Source organism: Eumetopias jubatus, unplaced genomic scaffold (genome assembly GCF_037043125.1).
Source record: "Eumetopias jubatus isolate StellerSeaLion01/CBP00866 unplaced genomic scaffold, mEumJub1_p1.0 scaffold_16, whole genome shotgun sequence".
Taxonomy (NCBI): domain Eukaryota; kingdom Metazoa; phylum Chordata; class Mammalia; order Carnivora; family Otariidae; genus Eumetopias; species Eumetopias jubatus.
The window spans coordinates 24,400,318-24,420,654 of NW_028274822.1; the positions used below are offsets into that span (position 1 = coordinate 24,400,318).

General features: G+C 38.1%; 1 protein-coding gene across 1 annotated transcript in view; it reads left to right on the top strand.

The window, feature by feature from the left end:
- Positions 1-20,337, top strand: part of CFAP53 (cilia and flagella associated protein 53) — a 40,617-nt gene that overhangs the window by 3,541 nt on the left and 16,739 nt on the right. Inside the window, exons 2-5 of the mRNA XM_088019522.1 lie at positions 561-790; positions 1,454-1,627; positions 14,781-15,084; positions 19,239-19,457. Coding sequence (XP_087875648.1) covers positions 561-790; positions 1,454-1,627; positions 14,781-15,084; positions 19,239-19,457 — 927 coding nt within the window. The remainder of the gene's footprint in view (positions 1-560; positions 791-1,453; positions 1,628-14,780; positions 15,085-19,238; positions 19,458-20,337) is intronic.

The window sequence follows — 20,337 nt, forward strand, 5'->3', positions numbered from 1 at the left end:
TTTCCTATTTTCCCTTCCCTCCCTACTTCCCTTCCTTCTCAGTAGAGGGTTTTTTTATTGTCACAACTCATTATATATATCCTATATACTTAGAGATAGTAGCCTCTTCTAGTTGAAATTATTTTGATGGTAACTATGTGGTCTACCCCTGAGAAACAATGTGGGATAGTGGGGGGCAAGATGAAGGTCAGGAATTAGAAGACCTCTAATTCTTGTTCTATACAGGTTTGCCCTGACTATTGGAAGCACTTTGACAAATCACTTAATGTTTCTGAGTTTGACTAAATAATCTCTAGAGTCCTGCTCAAATTTTTAACTTTATAATTCCATGAACTTTTACTCAAGCGGCACTTAGGAAACATTTGAGGCTGATTTGATGACATTTTAAGTATAGGCTCAAAGAATCAAACATGTTAAACCTTAGGCACTTAAGCTCTCTGCAGTTGTAGCAGGATTACTTTGATACATCCAATTTTATTTAGCATTGGTGGAGGTCATGATTAGTTAAAAATATGCAATCGATTTTGGATCGATTGTAAGTGATAATTATTTGTTTTCAGAGAGCCAAGCCTCCCCAAGTTCATGGGGCTGAGCAACATCTGGAAAGAATCCAACGCAGCCATCAGAAACATCATGCTATTTTGACTTCTATTAAGTCAAAGGAGAGAGATCGCTTGAAAGTTGAGTGGGACCAGCACAATGATCGCAAGTTTGTGGACAGTCTTGTGAAAGCAAGAATCAAGGATGCCATGCAAGGTTTTATGATCAACACTGAAGAAAGACGAAATAAGTAAGATTCACAAACTGGTGCTTCAGACTATAAAACATTCCCAAAACCCTAATGTGAGATCGACCAAAAATCAAGTAAATTTTTATAGTAAGGATCATAGCTGAGATAGTCATATCCTTACCCAATCAATAGCTCCTCCTTGTTTGTATTTTCACTTGTGATAACCCACATTTGATAGGAAGCATAAGAATATATTGTTTAATATTTTGTTACTTTAGTTAAAATCTGTTCATACTCTTGTTGAAGATGTACATTAGCTAATTTGTATGAGATCAAATAAAATATGGCACGTCAGTTTCTGTTGCTTTAAATGAGGACTAGTCTTATTTTATAAAAGACTGCAATGATATTTTTCCTTTGCAAAATTTATGATTAAACCTGTGCTTTGGGGGCACTTGGGTGGCTCAGTCGGTTAAGTGTCTGCCTTTGGCTCAGGTCATGATCTAAGGGTCCTGGGATTGAGCCCCCCTGTCTGGCTCCCTGCTCAGCAGAAAGTCTGCTTCTCCCCCACTCATGCACACGCTCTCTCTCTCAAATAAATAAATTTTTTTTTAAAAATAAAAATAAACGTGCTAATTAAATAAATAAAAGTAAATAAAAACCAATTAGTAAAACGGCCCATGTGGCATGACAGTTTTACTTTTTTTGTGATTTTTTTTTTAGGCTACGTGAACTTTTAGCATCAGAAGAAAGTGGGTATTTTACTGAAATGCAGTTGAAAGAAGGAACAATTGAGGAGAAAAAAGATAGAATGAGAGAGAAAACCAGATTATTGAAAGAGAAGAAAGAAAAAGAGAGACAAGATCTTGTGGCTGAAAAACTAGACCAGCAATTCAGGTAATGATATCAGAAAAACACACAGAATCTGAAGTTGGTGTATGAAAAAATGATTTAGGCATACTGACTTATAGTAAAGTATGGCCTTAAGATGGTATACACAGTAGTTGTGCCTCTAAGTCTTGGTAATTATACACATCATTGGATAATGCAGGCACTGAGGTTCTGCTGTTGTTTTGTAGTAAGAAAACTTTGGACATACTGTGTTAGCAAATTTTAAATATGCAATATAGTGTTATTGTCTATAGTTACCATACTCTATATTAGATCCCCAGAACTTATTCATCTTATAACTGAAAGTTTGTGTCCTTTGACCAACATCTCATTTTTCCCACCTCAGTCCCTGGAAACCATACCATTCTACTCTCCATACATTCAACTTTTTTTTTTAAAGTGAGAATACAGTATTTGTCTTTGCCTGTCTGTCTTAACCCACTTAGTATAGTGTCCTCCAGATTCATCCATGTTGTCTCAAGTGGCAGGATTTCCTTCTTTTTTATATTGACTGCTATTCCATTTCACACACATACATATAGATACATAGATGTGTATGTATGTGGTATATATACCACACATTTTCTTTATCCATTCACATAATGTTGTTAGAATGTTTCCATATCTTGACTATTGTGAATAATGCTGCAGTGAACATGAGATTGCAGATATCAAGGTACGGGAATCTTCCCTGATTCCATTTCCTTTGGATATATGCCCAGAAGTGGGATTGCAAGATCATATGGTAGTTCTATTTTTAGTTTTTTAGGAATCTCCATACTGTTTTTCATAATAGCTGTACCAACTTATATTCCCACCAACAGCATACAAAGGTTTCCTTTTCTCTACATCCTTGCCAACAATTGTCATCTCTTGTCTTTTTGATAATAGCCATCCTAGCAGGTGTGAGGTGATATCTCACTATGGTGTTGATTAGCATTTCCCTGGTGATTAGTGATGTCGAGTACTTTTTCATGTACTTTTCAGCCATTTCTATGTCTTCCCTGGAAAAATGTCTATTTAGGTCCTTTGTTCATTTTTTAATCAGATTTTTTGGGGCTACTGAGTTGTATGAGTTCCTTATATATTTTAGATATTAACCCCTTAACAGATAACATAGTTTGAAAATATCCCATTATTGCCTTGTCCATGTTGTTGATTGATTCCTTTGCTGTGCAGAACTTTTTAATTTTATGTGGTCCTACTTGTTTATTCTTGCTTTTATTGCCTTTACTTTGGGATGTCATATCCAAAAAATAATGCCAAGACCAATGTCAAAGAGATTTTTCCCTATGTTTTTGCCTATATGTTTTACAGTTTCTGATTTTATGTTTAAGTCTTTAATCCATTTTGACTAAACTTTTATGAATGGTTTATATAGTAGTCCAGTTTCATTCTTTTTCATGTGGATATCCAGTTTTCCCAATACTGCTTATTGAAGGGACTGTTCTTCCCCATTATGTGTTCTTTGCCTCCTTGTAAAAGATTAGTTGACTACATATTTTCGGATTTATTTCTGGGCCCTCTATTCAGTTTCATTGATCTATATATCTATTTTTATGCCAGTACTATACTGTTTTAATTACTATAACTTTGTAATATAGTTTGAAATCAAGTATGTAATGCTTTGAGCTTTGTCCTTTTTTAAATCAAGATTGCTTTGGCTCTTTTGTGGTTCCATCTGAATTTTAAGATTTTTTTTTTCTATTTCTGTGAAAAATTCCATTGGAATTTTGGTGGGGGTTTCACTGACTGTGTAGATCACTGCATAGTATGGACATTTGAACAATATTGATTCTTCCAATCCAAGGACAAATGGTTCCTCCCCATTTATTTGTGTCTTCAGTTTCTTTCATCGGTGCCTTATAGTTTTCAGTTAACTCCAGTTAACCTCAGGTAACCTCCTTGGTTAAATATTTCCCTAAATATATTATTGTTTCTGATGCTCTTCCAAATGGGATTGTTTTCTTAATTTCTCTTTCAGATAGTTCATTTCTCGTGTATAGAAATTCAACTGATTTCTGTATGTTGTTTTCATATCCTGCAACTTTACTGAATTTACTGATTAGTTCTAACAGTTTTTTTGGTGGAGTTTTTAGGGTTTTCTATATATAAGATCATGTCTTGGGCAGACAGTTTTGCTTCTTTTCCATTTTGGATGCTTTCTATTTCTTTTTCTTGCCTAATTGCTCCAACTAGGACCTCCAGTACTATACTGAATAAAAGTGGCAAGAATGGGCACTTTTTCAGAGGAACAGCCTTCAACTTTCTACCTCTGAACATGATGTGAGTTGGGAGCTTCTCATATATGGCCTTTATTGTGTTGAGCTACATTCCTTCTGTACCTAGTATGTTGAGAGTTTTTATCATGAAAGTATGTTAATTTTGTCAGATGTTTTTTCTGCATCTATAGCCATGATCTTATAAATTTTATCCTTCATTTTGTTAATGTGGTGCATCACGTTTATTGATTTGTGTATATTGAACCATCCTTGTATCCCAGGGATAAATTCCATTTGATCATGGTGTATGATCCTCTTAAAATGCTGTTAACTTTGGTTTGCTAGTATTTTGTTGAGAATTTTTGCATCTATGTTCATCAGGGATATTGGCCTGTAATTTCCTTTTCTTGTAGTGTCCATGTCTGGCTTTGGTAGCAGGATAATGCTGGCCTCATAAACTGCGTTTGGAAGTGTTTTCTTCAATATTTTGGAAGCTTATGAGAGGGATTGGTATTAATTCTTCTTTAAATGTTTGATAGAATTCACCAATGAAGCCACCTAGTCCTGGGATTTTCTTTATTTGGAGATTTTTTTGATTAGTGATTTAATCTCAACTTATTATTGGTCTTTTCAGATTTTATATTTCTTCATGATTCAGTCTTGATAGGTTATGTGTGTCTAGGACTGTATCCATTTCTCCCAGGCTATCTAATGTGTTGGCTTATGATTATTCATAGTAGTCTTCTATGATCCTTTGTGTTTTTGAAATATCAGTTGTAATGTCTCCTCTTTCATTTCTGATTTTATTTATTTGAGTCTTCTCCATTTTTTCTTAGTCCAGATAAAAGTTTGTCAATTTTGTTAAATTTTTTCAGGAAACCAGTTCTTAGTTTCATTGGTCTTTTCTATCTTATTTACTAGTCTCTGTTTTATTTACTTATTTTCTTTCTTCTGCTAACTTTGGGCAGTTTGTTCTTTTTCTAGTTCCTTGAAAGTAAAGTTAGGTTGTTTACGTGATGTTTTTCTTTTTTCTTAATATAGGTGTTTACTGCTATAAAATTCCCTATTAAAACTGTTTTTGCTGCATTCTATAAATCTGGTATGTCGTGTTTCCATTTTCATTTGTTCCAAGGTATTTTCCAATTTCCTTTTTGATTTCTTCTTTGACCCATTGGTTGTTCAGAAGTGTGTTTTTTAGTTTCCACATTATTTGTTAGTGTTCCAGTTTTCTTTCTGTTATTAATTTCTAGTTCTATACCATTGTGGTCAAAAAAGATACTTGATAAGATTTCGATCTTCTTAAATTTGTTAAGACTTTTTTTTGTGACCTAGCATATGATATATCCTCAAGAGTGCTCGGTGCGTGCTTGAGAAGAATGTGTACTCTGTTGCTGTTGGATAGAATCTTCTGTGTATGTCTGTGAGTTCCACTTGATCTAAAGTGTACTTCAAGTCCTGTGTTTCCTTACTGATTTTCTGTCTGGATGATCTATTTCCTGTTGAAAGTGGAGTATTGAAATCCCCTACTATTGCTGGATTGCTGCAATTTCTCCCTTCAAATCTGTTAATATTTGTTTAATATGTTTAGGTGTTAGGTGTATATATATTTATAATTGTTATATCCTTTTGATGAATTGACCCCTTTATAATTATATGAGGACCTTCTTTGTCTTTTTTTTTTTTTCCAGCTTTTGAGTTAAAATCTATTTTGTCTGATTGAAGTTTAGCCACCCCTTTTCTTTTTGTTTCTACTTCCATGGACTATCTTTTTCCATTCCTTCACTTTCAGCCTTTATATGTCCTTAAAGCTGAAGTGAATGTCTTAAGAGTAGCATATAGTTGGGTCTTGTTTTTTTTCTGTTCAGCCACCCTGGATACTTTCAAATTTCCTATCTTTGTGTTCTTAGATTTTTTTATTCTATTTGATCAAATCTGGTGGTGATGACCTCTCTTGCATTTTTCATTTCACCCATTGTATTCTTTAGCTCCAGAATTTCTGTTTGGTTCTTTTTTATGATTTCTCTCTCTCTGTTGAAACTTCATTTTGTTCATGTATTGTTTTCCTGATTTTGTCTGTCTATGTGCTCTTGTAGCTCACTGAGCTTCTTTTTTTTTATTTTTTAAAGATTTTTATTTATTTGACAGAAAGAGAGCACAGGCAGGGAGAGGGAGAAGCTGGCTCCCTGCTGAACAGGGAGCCCAACATGGGGCTCGATCCCAGGACCCTGGGATCATGACCTGAGCCAAAGGCAGACGCTTAACCAACTGAGCCACCTGGGCACCCCTCACTGAACTTCTTTAGAACAATTATTTTGAATTCTTTGTCTTTAGGATTGGTTACTGGAAACTTACTCTGTTCCTTTGGTCGCATCATGTTTTCTTGATTTTTTTTTGTGTTCCTTGAAGTCTTGTGTTGCTCTCTTCACATTTGAAGAAGCAGTTACCTCCTCCAGTCTTTATTGGATTGCTTCAGGAGAGAAATACCTTCATCAGTCAGCCCAGCTAGGGATTCTGAGGCTTTCTCAGACCTTTTTACAGATGTGCCTGCCCCTCAGTTCTTGTTCTTTATTTTCAGGGAGAGGATTTTTTAAGATTATATGTCTTCTCTCAGTTCTGAAAAGCCAGGCCAGATGCTGAGAGCCTTCCATTTGTTTTCCCTAGTGTGGTACCCTGAAATCCTCAAATTTGTATACCTTCCCCCAGTCTCACAGAGTTGGGCTGGCTTTCTGTTTATGCTGGCTAGCCATCTGCAAAGGCTCACACTCACTGTCTAGTGGAGCACATGAAGGGAGCTGGCCACAGGGGGTGTGCCATGGAGTAATGGGGTTGTTCATGGATCAGTTGGTGTGTTTGCAGGCAAGATGTCCCCAGTGGCTCATGAGCAGGCTTCCTGATGGAGTCCATGTGGCAGTTAGGAGGATCCATGTCCCTTGATGAGTTCCAGGCCCTGGTTGCTGTGCTCCCCACCTCTTCCAACCCTTCAGCCATGCACCTCAGTATTTTGGGTGGGGCAAGAAAGAAGCGGAGCCACTTGGGAGAAGTCAAATGCTTACTTACATGCTTTCATTTTCTCCCATGAGAGAAATCATGGACTGGGGGGGGCATCTCTCTTGGCACTGAGTTTTGCCACCTTGGGGGAGAGGTGACATGGATAAAATGAAGCTGTTCTCAATCCTTTCAATGTGTCTGTTATTGGATTTTTGGCTAGTGGTGTGCCTTCCCCACTGGACTCCTAGACTCCCACAAAGGTACTCTCATCCATGGGCGACTATCAAAATCAATTCTATGGGGGATAATGGTAGAAAACTTGTAGTCTACTGCATTGCTCATGTCCATTCATGCAGGTACTGAGTTTGTGTAAGTCCCGTGCTCTAGTGTTCTGTGCTTATCTCCCAATTAGAATGGAAGGTACCAAGTGAGATTCTGTTATTGAATTTTAGATATTAACCTCAGACTTACTATTGGCAGGAAGTTCCTGTTGCAGGAAGTCTTTGGTAGAGTTGAGTTTCCCTGCTGTCCCTAGTGCTGTTGTCTCTACCTGTGCAGAATGTGTGCTTGGTTCCCTGTTCTTTATTGTTTCCCCGCCTGGTCTCTTGGTCCTTGGAGTCTGATCACCTTAACTTTTGATCCACTTCCTGACCCATACCCACAGTGACTCTCAGTTTTCAGATCCCTGGTCTTCAGTCCAATTCTGTGGTTGTCTCCATCAACCCTTTTTGTTTTGCTTTTTCCATCTTGGGATACCCTGAGTCTGTGCCCTCATTTCATTCCAATACCCTGCACTTAAAGAGGGAAGATTTGCATGGAAGTGCCTGAGGATGATCTTCTGAGATGATTTGCATCACGAAGAGCTTGGCAAAGGCTTTTAATTTCACAAACTGTGAGAGATTCCTTACCTCTAAAGCAAAGGTATACTAAAAAAGTCTCAATGTGTTACATTCCTTCTTAGATCTACAGCTCTTAGAGCAAGGACATATTTACATATTTATAATTTCATTATATATGTAACTCCTCAGTTATACTTTCAGTGCCTCTAATAATGCCTTATAAGAGTGTGAACATCAAGAATTACTATTATATATCTCAGGATGATATGTTCATTTTGCTCCCTCTTTTCATTCATGTTTCTTAATGTAGTGATGATCACACGATGTAACCCATGCAATGCTCCAGATTATCCACTTTATCAGTCTCTTAATTTTGGAGTCACTGATTAATATTTTTATCTTGAGAAGGGATCTTTAAATTTCAAATGTTACTTGGAAATGCTTAAAGCATAGCCATTATCATTCAATAATTAAATAAATATTTCTGAGCCCCTACTTTGTGCCAAATTCTGTGATTAAATAATAGATTGATTGGCTTAACAAAAAAATGAGTGTCATTTAGGCTATCAGGTCACCAAATGTGAGTGGGGCAGATTGTGTATCATGTTATTCTGGATTCAGGAACAGACTAATGTAACAAAGTAAATGTAAACCCTGAATTAAAGTCTAGCACAATTCAGAAGGAATACAAGAGTTCATTTTTTACAGCATGCAAAATTTGGGCAGATGAGAAATCCAAAGGTCAACAGGTATAAAAAAGCAGCAAAACCAGACACGTGGAGGATTAAGACATGGTTTCAGAGGCAGAGCTTTTGCCACCTCTTCTCTCTCTGCCATGAAGTTGCTATTAATCATATAGAGTGCCCTGAATCCTCCTAGTAGAGGCCCAGAGGACAAGTAAGCTATTTCAGTGAGTAGTGTATACAAATCGCAGATACAGCTGAGCTAGCAGTAAATTAGACTGTTCAAACTGGAGAGAATGGCAAGTTCCAGGGCTTGGGGACCTGCCTGAAGGAAGGCATTAAAGAAAACCAGAGTAGTAATGCATAGGGCCAGAAGGGACTCATCACTTTCCTCATCTAGCAAATGGGTAACTTGAGTTCCACAGGTATTAATTTTCCTGAGTCTTAAAGCTTGTAGTAACCAAGACAGAATTAGACTTGGATTTTCTAGCCTATGTAAAATATAACCTCACCGCTGCCCTTGGTAGGACTCAAACACTCCCTACTGGCGGCTGGAGGAGAAGATGCAGGGAGGGACAAAGGGGACACTGGCAAGTGAATTCCAATGACCATTCATATATTTTCCACTCCCTGGTAAATGTTGCCCAACACAGTAAGAAAAATGAGGTTCAAAAGCGGTCCATGCTCTTAAAATACCTATTAATTTGGTAACATTTTATAGATCATATAGACAAATCTTGTATAACTGAATATGCAGCTTCATAGAGAAGTTGTATCACTTGCTAGTTAAATTGTTAGCTTTTTGAAGAAACAGTTATATCCTACAGTGTTATAATTCATCTGAAAACAAATTGTTTTTAGTATTTTTAATGTAATACTGCCAACTCTTCAATACAGAGCATCACACACAGTTTTGATTCTTTATGAGAGTGAAGGGTGAGGGTTAAATTTTGACCAAGGATGCTAAATCAGGCCCCACTGGGGCACTGGGTGACTCAGTTGGTCAAGTGTCCGACTCCTGATTTCAGTTCAGGTCCTAATCTCAGGGTCCTGGGATTGAGCCCTGTGTTGGGCTCAGCGTGGAGTCTGCTTGAGGATTCTCTCTCTCCCTCTCCCCCTCCCCCCCACTTGCATGCTCTCTGTGTCTGTTTCTCTCTCAAATAAATAATCTTATAAAAATCATGCTAGTTCAGCATCAAGTAAATAAATAATTAAGGCCCCATTATCGAAAATATAACTGGAGCTTTAATACATATGTAGAGCAAGATAAAATTACTGCTCCTTCTTCTCTGCCGTCTCCTCCTCCTCCTTTTTGTATTCCCCTGTATGAATATGCCACAATTTATTCATTTCCCAGATGATAGACATTTCAGTTATTTCTAGTTTGGGACTCTTATGGATACAGCTGCTGTGAACGTGCTTGTATGTGTCTTTGGTGGACATGTGCTTTCATTTCTGTTAGGTACCTAGAATATTTGATGCCTGGAATGGGTCATTTTTAGTGTTCCACTCTAAACAGAAAAATTATTTTCTGTAATAATGAAATGAAATGAATAATAATGACAAGATAGCCAGTGATTTCTCTTATTTTAAATTTTAAAGTAATTACATACTCACAGAAATTGTCAAGATAGTACAGGGGTGCCATGTACCCTTATCCTAGTTTTTCACCATAGTTATATCTAAACATAACTACAGCACAATATGAAGGAAATTCACAGTGGTCCGTCATGTCTGCACATTTCTGTGTCATTTTATCACGTGTAGATCCACGTAACTTGCCACCACAATCAAGATACAGAACTCTCCCATCGCCACAAAGATCTCCCTCATGCCACCCCTTTATAGTCACACCTACCCCTCTCACCCCCATCATTACCAGCCTCTGGCAACCGCTGATCTCTTTTCCATCTCCATCATTTCACCATTTCAAGAAAGTTACATACATGGAATCACACAATATGTGAGGTTTTTTTTATTTTTATTTATTTATTTATTTTGACAGAGAGAGAGAGAGAGAGAGACAGCAAGAGAGGGAACACGAGCAGGGGCAGAGGGAGAGGGAGAAGCAGGCTTCCCGCAGAGCAGGGAGCCCGATGCGGGGCTCCATCCCAGGACCCTGGGATCATGACCTGAGCCGAAGGCTGACGCTTAACGACTGAGCCACCCCCAGGTGCCCCAATATGTGAGCTTTTGAGATTGGCTTTTTTCACTCAACATAGTGCCTTTGAGGTCCATTCCAAGTGGCTGCATGTATCAGTAGTTTGTCCTTTATAGTCCCTTGTATGGGTGTACTTAGGTTTGTGTAAACCATTCACTACTGAACATTTTGGTTGTTTCTGGTTTTTAGCTATTATAAATGAATCTAATATGAACATTTGTATACAGATTTTTGTGTGGCCATAAATTTTCATTTCTCTAGGATAATTGTTCTATGCTATTGCTGGGTCTTTCTATGTATGTTTAATTTTTACAGAAACTGCCAAAGTGTTTTCCAGTGTGACTGTCCCATTTTACATTTGCACCAGTAATGTATAATAGACCAAGTTTTTCCATATTCTTGCCAGATTTTTATATTGTCACTATTAGAACAGAGGTATGTAGTGATATCTCATCATGGTCTTAATTGGCATTTCCCTAATGGCTGGTGATGTTGAACAACTTTTTATGTGCTTATTTGCTATCTCTATATTTTCTTTGGTGAAATGTCTCTTCATGTCTTTTGCCCATTTTCTAATTGGATTAGCTATTAAGTTTTTAGAGTTCTTTATATATTCTATTTTTTAAAAATATTTTATTTGACACAGAGAGAGAGAGTACAAGCAGGGGGAGTGGCAGGCAGAGGGAGAGGGAGAAGCAGACTCCCTGCTGAGCAGGGAGCCCGATGCGGGGCTCAATCCCAGGACCCTGGGATCATGACCTGAGCTGAAGGCAGTCGCTTAACCAACTGAGCCACCCAGGTGCCTCATATTCTAGATATGAGTCCTTTATGTAGGCTGTGTGGTTTGGAAACATTTTTCTTCTTAGTCTGTAGTTGTTTTTTGTTTTTTTTATTTTTAACCCTCTTAACAGGGTCTTTCACAGAGAGAAAGTTTTAAGTTTGATGAAATCCATTTTATCAACATTTCTTTTATGGATCATGCTTTTGATACATCATGAAATTTGTTTTTTTTTTTAAAGATTTTATTTATTTATTTGTCAGAGAGAGAGAGTGCACAAGCAGGGGATGTGGCAGGCAGAGCAGGCAGAACGAGAAGCATGCTCCCTGCTGAGCAAGGAGCCCGATGTGGGACTCCATCCCAGGACCCTGGGATCATGACCTGAGCCGAAGGCAGCCGCTTAACTGACTGAGCCACCCAGGCGTCCCATGAAATTTGTTTTTAACTGTTCTATATTTATATATAATTAGTGATTGGATCCCAGATTAAGGTAGGCAATTTTTGGCTTTGTTTTGTTTTGGGGTGTTTTTATTAAATGAATACCCTAGGATGTGTTGTCAGAACACTTGAGGATTGTCTTGCCTTTGTTAATTACTGATAGAGGTGATAGAACAAAGTACCAAAGAACCCAAATTCCAGGGCCAGACTACCAGGCCTTCAGTCCCAGCTCTAGCACATATGAAATGTATGAACTTACCCATGATGCTTAACTGCTCTGTGCTTCCGTTTTATCTAAACTGGTGATAATAATAATAAGAATGAACTTGTAGTGATGTTGCAACATTGGTTGTTATGAAGATTACAAGAGTTCATACGTGTCAAGTGCTTAGAACAGCACCTGACAAATAATAAGCACTCAATAACTGTTGCTAACAATACTACAACTACTGGCTATGTGGCTTGGGAAGACACCAAGGTTCCCGAGTTTCAATTGGTGTAACTCTAAAATGGGGATAGTCCTTTCTGTTCCAAGTTATAAGACACACGTGAGGATAAAATAAGATTTTACTGTGAAAGTACCATGTAAAACACCCACAAACAAAAAGTTTTCCTCTTATCAATGATTATTATAATGAAAATAGTTAGACACACTTTTATCTGTAGATAAAAGTGAGCTTCCTTGAATCAAGTGTTCTCAAGTTTTAAGTGAATAGATGAATCATTAGGATGTAGGGAGGAAATATTTGATGTTTTTAATTTAAATCTCATCTGTCTTTGGTTTTTATTTTTGCTATATTTAATAATTTATGTGATATAGTAATAGAGTAATAATTGCATACAATTTATAAATAATAATCCTACCTATTTGTGGGTGCTTAGAATTTTTTTACTGAAAAGGATACCTAATCAAAGTTTGAAGATCTACTGATCTAAAGAAATACTTGATATGGGCACCTTCATACAGTGTTAATTCAGGCTTTCTCAGCAACATGCATCATCAGGTGCCTTGCAACACTTTTGTACTCTGATTTTATATTAAGGAAAGGAATTACCTTAAGGAAATCATCAGAGGTAAGCAGAAAGAGCTACATTTATAAATACTCATTGCAATGTTATAGTAAAAGTCAGAAGTAACCTATATCTTCATCAAACAAGGAAATATTTAAATAAATTGATATATTTATAGGTTGTAGACTATATTCCATAGCTTAATAAACTATAGTAAAGGTGTAAGGTTAGGTCTTTTAAGAGGATTCCATGAAGAAACATTCCCAAAATAATGTTAGGTGGAAAAATTAAGATAGAAGGGATACCAGTATAGGTATACAGATCTACAAAACGACCCCAATTCTAGTAAAAATGCACATACACAAGACTGGAAAGAAATACACTAACATGCTAAAAGCAATTATCTCTGGGGAGAGGGATTAAGCGTATTTTTAGTGTCTTCATACTTTTCTATATTTTCCAGTTTTTCTGCGTGTATTAGTTTTGTAATTAGAAAGCTTTTTTTTTTGAAAAAATATCATAAACCATACTTGTTATTCTTAGGCTTCAGATTTTCGTTGATTGAATAACTTTTCTGGAGTATAAGTCATAGGATTGGGAAGGACTTTAATTAGTTGTCATGGCCAATTCTGATAGAATTTCACTGATGAATTCATTTTTCAATGTTAAATTTTTTTTTGGTAACCTAGCAATTTCAGCTTCTGTAATCTTTTTGAGATTTCCACAGAATATAGATAACTGCCAGTTATCATTATTTTGCTAATAAGCATGACTGTATATCAATTTAACCAACAGTTATTTAATGGACATTGGGTAGGTAGTATGGGAAATATATTCCTGAAATATGTTCCTAAGTTCCAGCCCTCACAGAGATTCCCCTTTATTTAGGAAAATGAGACTAGTCCTCAACAAATGTTGAACAATACTCAACTGTATTTGATAAATGTCAATTTCTGTGGTATTGACCACACTTGTAATTTTAGACATCAACCTTTCTTTCAGCCTTAGCAACTAAGTTCTTTGAAGTTCTTTATTGAGCCCATTCTCAAATTTCAGCTTCTTGGTGCTGAACTTGATGAAACCAGGAAGACTTGATGTTTATAAACATTACCTTGAATCAGAGGTTCTCAAACTTCTGACTGTATGCCAGAAGTTTCTGAGGCTCTCTGAAAAAATACGGGTACCTGGGTCCTGCCCCCAGATATTCTGATTTAACTAGTCTGGTCTGGGAGTAGCAGAGGGAAGAAGTGGAGAATAGGATTTTAAAGATACCCCTAAGTAAATCTAAAGTGTAGACAGTATTGAATATCATAGCCCTTAATTTAAAAACGGGCTCAAGGAAGAACTTTTGAGGAAATTTGAATTACTAAGACTGAGAGAAAAGGTGAAATCTAAACACTTACTGAAAGAGCATTTCTTCTGGAATGGTGACATAAGTCTAGGTATGAGAAGGTAGCATTTGGGCTATTTTCCCAGCTCTGGCAGAAACCCCTTCAGTGACATGTGTCCCACCAGGAATGAGGGGCATTGGGGCAGCTTCATGATATGCTGACCCTTAGCTCTTTCCTTGGCATGCAGGGCCTCTTCCTACCAAAGCCTTAATCTACTTGTAATATTGCAGGGACCCATGCCTCTTCTATTTCCTCTATGGTAATAATAATAGTTACCATTTATTTAGCTTCTATTCTCTACCAGATATTTTCATCCATTTTTTCTGATCCTTACCAGAACCTTGAAAGAGAGTTGTTTTACAGATAAAGAGACACACTCAGATAGGTCGAGTTTGTGATCCAAGGTCACACAGAAATGTCAGATTGTGGTTTCAAAGTCTGCTTGGCCGGACGCCAGTGCCTGTGCTTTGCCTGTGACATCATGATGCCTGTCTCCCCGCTGCCCCTCACATGTCCTCTCGGCTCTGGTGGTCTACCTCCAGGTCTTTTACTTTTCATACTTCAGTGTCTGTGCAGAGGTGTGCCTGAATAGAGCAGTGTCTCATGAAAGGCTGGGTTTTGCCTTTTAAAAATAAATTCTCCTTTCAGAGAACGCTGTGAGGAGCTCCGTGCTGAATTGTTTTGTATCCATCAGAAGAAGGTGTGCGAGGAGCGAAAAGCACAGATAGCTTTCAATGAGGAGCTGAAAAGACAGAAACTGGTGGAAGAGCAGATGTTCTCAAAGCTCTGGGAAGAAGACCGATTAGCCAAGGAAAAGCGAGAAGCTGAAGAGGCGAGGAGGCAGAAAGAGCTGGTGGAGAACACACGCCTGGGGCTGAATGCCCAGATCACCAGCATCAAAGCGCAAAGGCAGGCTGAGCAGCAGCTGAAGGAAGAGGAGGCACGCTTTGTGGTGGGCCTTTTACGATGCTTGTTGCGGGTTGATCCACTCTATGGGTATAGTACACAGTTTGCAGGCCTGCTGCCATGCCCTATGCCTCATGGCCTGGCTAGTTCACAGAGCAGCAGACCATGGTCAGAGCCCTGGAGTCCAAGGCCCAGTCAACAGCGCCATCCCATTGCATAGCGCAGATTACTTCACTACTGTGACTTGATCTCTTTATCTAAAAAATGAGGCAAAAGGCGCTTGTCTTTGTTGTGAGGATGAAATGTGATAATCATGGGCAGTACCATGGAGGGCTGGTGGCAATTTGGCAACATCCCCCTGTTCTTTGATATGAGTAACTTACAGTTTCCAAATCCTCTGTCAAGCGCTACACAGCAGCTACAGTGGCCTCTCCACCCCAGCCACGAAAATCAACCATTTCATTCCAGCAAGGTCGTTGCCCCTACTGTAGAGAAATTAGAACTGTCACTGGAAATGTATGAAAGCACTAAAACAAGTAGCAATTTTATATGTATATAAAGCTTCTAGCAACTGATACTTTAATACCACCAAATTTAAGGAAAAAATATATTTTCCTGGGAAATCCCAAGTATTGAATCTTAGAACCATAAGAAGTGCCAAAGGTAAGGTACTTCAGAGACCTAAAAACCTTCCTGGGTTTGAGACTGTTTTCTTTTGGAGAGTTTAGTGGAAGATGTCTAAATATTTTAGCTTCTCTAAGAAAATTGAAATGGTGGCCCCCGAATTACTTCTGTGCTAAGATACCTAGTGAGTCATTTTTACTCACAGTCCTGACACCAAATGTGTGGGTTTTTTTCTCACAGCAAACAATTCTGTAATTCTCTATGGACACCACCAACTAGATGACCTACAATTTTATTGAATTCTGACACTAGCTACCAGTGATAGCACTAGACTCCACAGGTTTAAGGGCTCAGTCCCAGAAGACTGCTTGTACTCCAGAGGCCAGTCACAAGTGGTGGGTCCTCAGGTTACTCACACTTCTGTCCAACTTGGCTATAAAGTCAGAGGTTCTCATAACTTCCTCTAAGTTTGATAAATCCCTAAAATAATTCATACAACTCAAGAAAGTGCTTTATTTGCTATATTACTGGTTTATTGTAAAAGGTACAATTCAGAAACAGGCAAATGGAAGACATGGATAGGGCAAGGTATGGGGGGCAGTATGCACAGCTTGCACACCCTCTGGGCATACCATGTTCCCAATCTCCATGTGTTCACCAACCCTATCATTTGGCATTTTAATGGAGGTTTTATTATGTAGGCATGATTAATTAAATCATTGACCGTTGGTGACTGAACTCAATTTCTGGCCCTTCTCTCTTCTCTGGAGATAGAGGGATATCCAGAATGAAAGTTTCAAACCTCTAATCATATGGTTTGCTCTTTCTGGTTACCAGCCCCACCCTGAAGTTATGTAGGGGCTCCAGCCACTAGTCATAACATGAGGGTACAAAAGATAGTCTTACCACTTCAGAGATCACAAAGGTTTTAGAAGCTATGTACCAGGACACAGGGATACAGACCAAATATTTATTTTTCATTATACCATGCTTAGCTCTATTTCTACCTTCCTTTCAAAAACATTTTTTTGGAAACAATTTTAAACTCACAAGAAGTGCAAAAATAGTAGAGTTCCTGTATATACCCTTATGTAACCAAGCATTATATATGTATGTATTTGTATTTATAGTTTTATATTTGTATATATAACTATAAATACCAGGAAATTAACAAAAATTGTATGGTTATCTTAATAGATGCAGAAAAACATTTGAAAAAATTCAGTATCCAATCATGTTAAAAATTATCAACGAATTAGGTATGGAAGGAGGTATTGCAACACAATTACAACTATATATAACAAGCCCAACCTTTCAGTGGTGAAAGGTTTTAAGCTTTTTCTCTAAAATCAGGCAAAAAACAAGGGGGTACCCGCTGTTACACTGTGGGCAACGTAGTACTGGAAGTCCTACTAAACAGAGCACTTAGGTAAGAAAGAGAACAAAAGTCATCAGAATTGGAAAGGAAGAAGTAAAATTGCCTCTATTTGCAGATGATAAGATTTTATACAGCAAAAATTCTAAAGACTACCCAAAAACTGTTCAATCTAATTAACAAATTGAGTAAAGTTGCAGGATACAAAATAAACATGCAAAAATAAGTTGCATTTGAAAACAAAACAAACCAGGAAATTAACATTGGTGTAATACCTTCAATTAAAGTTATTCTTTATTTAAATATAGTAAAATCTTTGCATTTCACCAGTTTTTACATGTAGACCTGGGGGGGGGAAGGGGTGTAGTTCTGTGAAATTTTATCACATGTATAGATTTTTGTAACCACTACCAAAATCAGGATGCAGAAAGAACTGTTCCATCATCCAAAGAAACTCCTTTAAAGCTACTCCTTTATAGTTATAACGTCCTTCCACCCTAACTCCTGGCAGCAGTGATATATGCTTTATCATTATTATTTTGTGATTTTGAGAATGTTATATAAATTCCACCCTTTTTAAATGTTTTATTATAAATAGTTTCAAATACACAGAGTCAAGAGTACAGTGAACCCCTCTCTACCCCTCTCCCTGTTTCAGCAGCTGTATAATTTTGCCATATTGGTTTCCTCTACCTCCCCAACCCCACTCCATTTTTATGTTTTAAAATATCAATCCCAGACATGTCATTTCCCCCTTAAATACATGTCAAGTATGCGTCTCAATGACACGATTAAGGACATTTTCTTACACATGCCAATATCAGACCTAAAAAAAGTAACTGTGGTTCCTTTTTATCATCTTAAATCAACATCAAAATTTCCATCATTGTCTGAATTACTTGATGTTTAAATCAGAATCCAAACATGGTTCATAGAGTCTCTTTAGAAAGAGGGACTCTTTCTTATTCAAACCAGGGCAAAATTGAGGTCGAAAGGGATGCAATAAATTCATTACATCGGCACAACAGGTGCACAATCAGAACTACCCTGGAGAAACCAAGACTTGATGAACTGCTTTTATGTCTCTTAATCTTGAACACTTCTCCCCTGTCCTATCCCATCTCCCCCAGGTCTCATAGTGGGGATTTGGCTGATTGCTTCGTCCTGGTATAGTCAGCCTTACTTTTAAAAAAATGTGGCCTGCTATTCTACTGGCTTTCATTTTTGATAGCCATTGCTTTTCCTTAGATGTGGCGGAGGATTTTCACATTTTCTTTTGACCCTCACAATTCAGGGTTTACTATTCATGACATTAATAGGAAAGTCTAGCATATAACTGTCTTCTCACAAGCCAGTGATCATGGTGATTGCGGCTGTTGTGAGTCTCGGTTAAATCACATTGGGAATTGTATACCATTCTCACTGTTGCCACATCATCTCTTGTCCCAGCTGGGCAAGTACTTATCCCTCCAGGACTGCTCAGCTGCCTCTGGCAGGAGGACTAGTGCTGCAGTTTATACCATACCCAGATTTTCTAGCAAACCCACAATGCCCAACAACACTGGTGCCCTAGTTAAAACTGCTTAGCTGGCCAGGCAATTAAGCCAGCCCAGAAGGTCAGAAAGATAAGAAATGAGAAGAATGGGGGAGTACTTTTAAAGAACAAAATGCGTACCATTTAATTTTGCATATGTACCTGATAGTACCTTTCCAGTTTGGGACTCCTACTGCTGCTTAATAATGTGTCCATATCTAGATGTTGCAGGTGTCCATAGAAGAGTAAAGTCTTGAAGGCCAATACACCGAAATGTTGAGTGTGGTAGTGGGTGGTGGGTACTAAGATTAAAAGTGATTTCTCTCTATACTTTTCTGCATTTTGAACTCCACACCATTTATTATTTCATAATCATTCACAGCACAAAGTGTTATTGCTGACTCAGCAATGAAAAGCAAGTTTTCTATCTTTTTTTTGACATAGCCATTTTTTGTTATTATGTTATGTTAATCACCATACATTACATCATAAGTTTTTGATGTAGTGTTCCATGATTCGTTGTTTGTGTATAACACCCAGTGCTCCATGCAGAACATGCCCTCTTTAATACCCATCACCAGGCTAACCCATCCCGCAAGTTTTCTTTCTTACAGTCCCTCTAAATTCAGGTGTGTGTATCTTAATCTTCATTATTGTTTTACCTTAGGAAAATGACAAAGCACAGGTGAAACTTGAGAACGAACAGGATAAGCTAAAGAAACGGAAGACAAAACAGGAAATTAGAGCTGCTTTGCAAAAAGCCCTCCGAGAGAAGATAGAACATATTCAGCAGGAATACAGAGAAGAGCAGGACTTGAACATGAAGCTCGTGCAAAGGGCTCTTCAAGACTTAGAGGAAGAGGCTGATAAAAAGAAGCAAAAAAGAGTAAGATGTTTATTCAGTGCCTACTATGTGCTGGATGAGGTACCTTGCTTAGCTTTCAGTCTTACAGGAACCAGCCAGATGTAGAATGAACCATACTGTGCTACTCTTAAGTGTGGTCCACGAACCAGCAGCATCAGCATCATCTGGGAGGATGTTAGAAATAGAAATTCATAGCCTCCAGAATCAGAGTCTCCAAATCGAAATCTTGGCAGGGGCAAGATATCTGTTTTAACAAGCTCCCCCAGCGGATTCTGATGCCCACTGAATTTGGAGCACTGCTATAACATGGAGTTGGCACTGTGATAGCAGGATGGGAGTGAAGGAAGTGAGTGACTAAGTATGCTGAGAAGCTGGGGAAGACATGCTGAGAAAGTGGTATTTGAGTTGGACCTTGAAAAATATGTAAAGTTTTGTCAGGCAGAGCGTAGAGAAAAGCATTACAGTATGTATTCAGTTGTCTGTTCTTTTGAAATTTGTATTGAACTCTTGAGGGTGTTGTGCTTTTCCTGTAGATACTGTAGATACTATTTTTTTTTGTTTCTTTTTAAAAATAAACTTTTTTAAAAAAAGATTTTATTTATTCATTTGAGAGAGAGAGAGAGAGAGAGAGCCCAAGAGGGGGTAGGGTCAGAGGGAGAAGCAGACTCCCTGCTGAGCAGGGAGCCCAGTGTGGGACTCGATCCCGGGACTCCGGGATCACGACCCGAGCCGAAGGCAGCCGCCCAACCAACTGAGCCACCCAGGTGCCCAAAAATAAACTTTATTTTTTAGAGCAGTTCTAGGCTCAGAGCAAAATTGAGCGGAAGATACAGAGATTTCCCATGTATCCCCTGCCCCTACATATGACATAGCCTTCCCCACTACCAACATCCCCCAACCA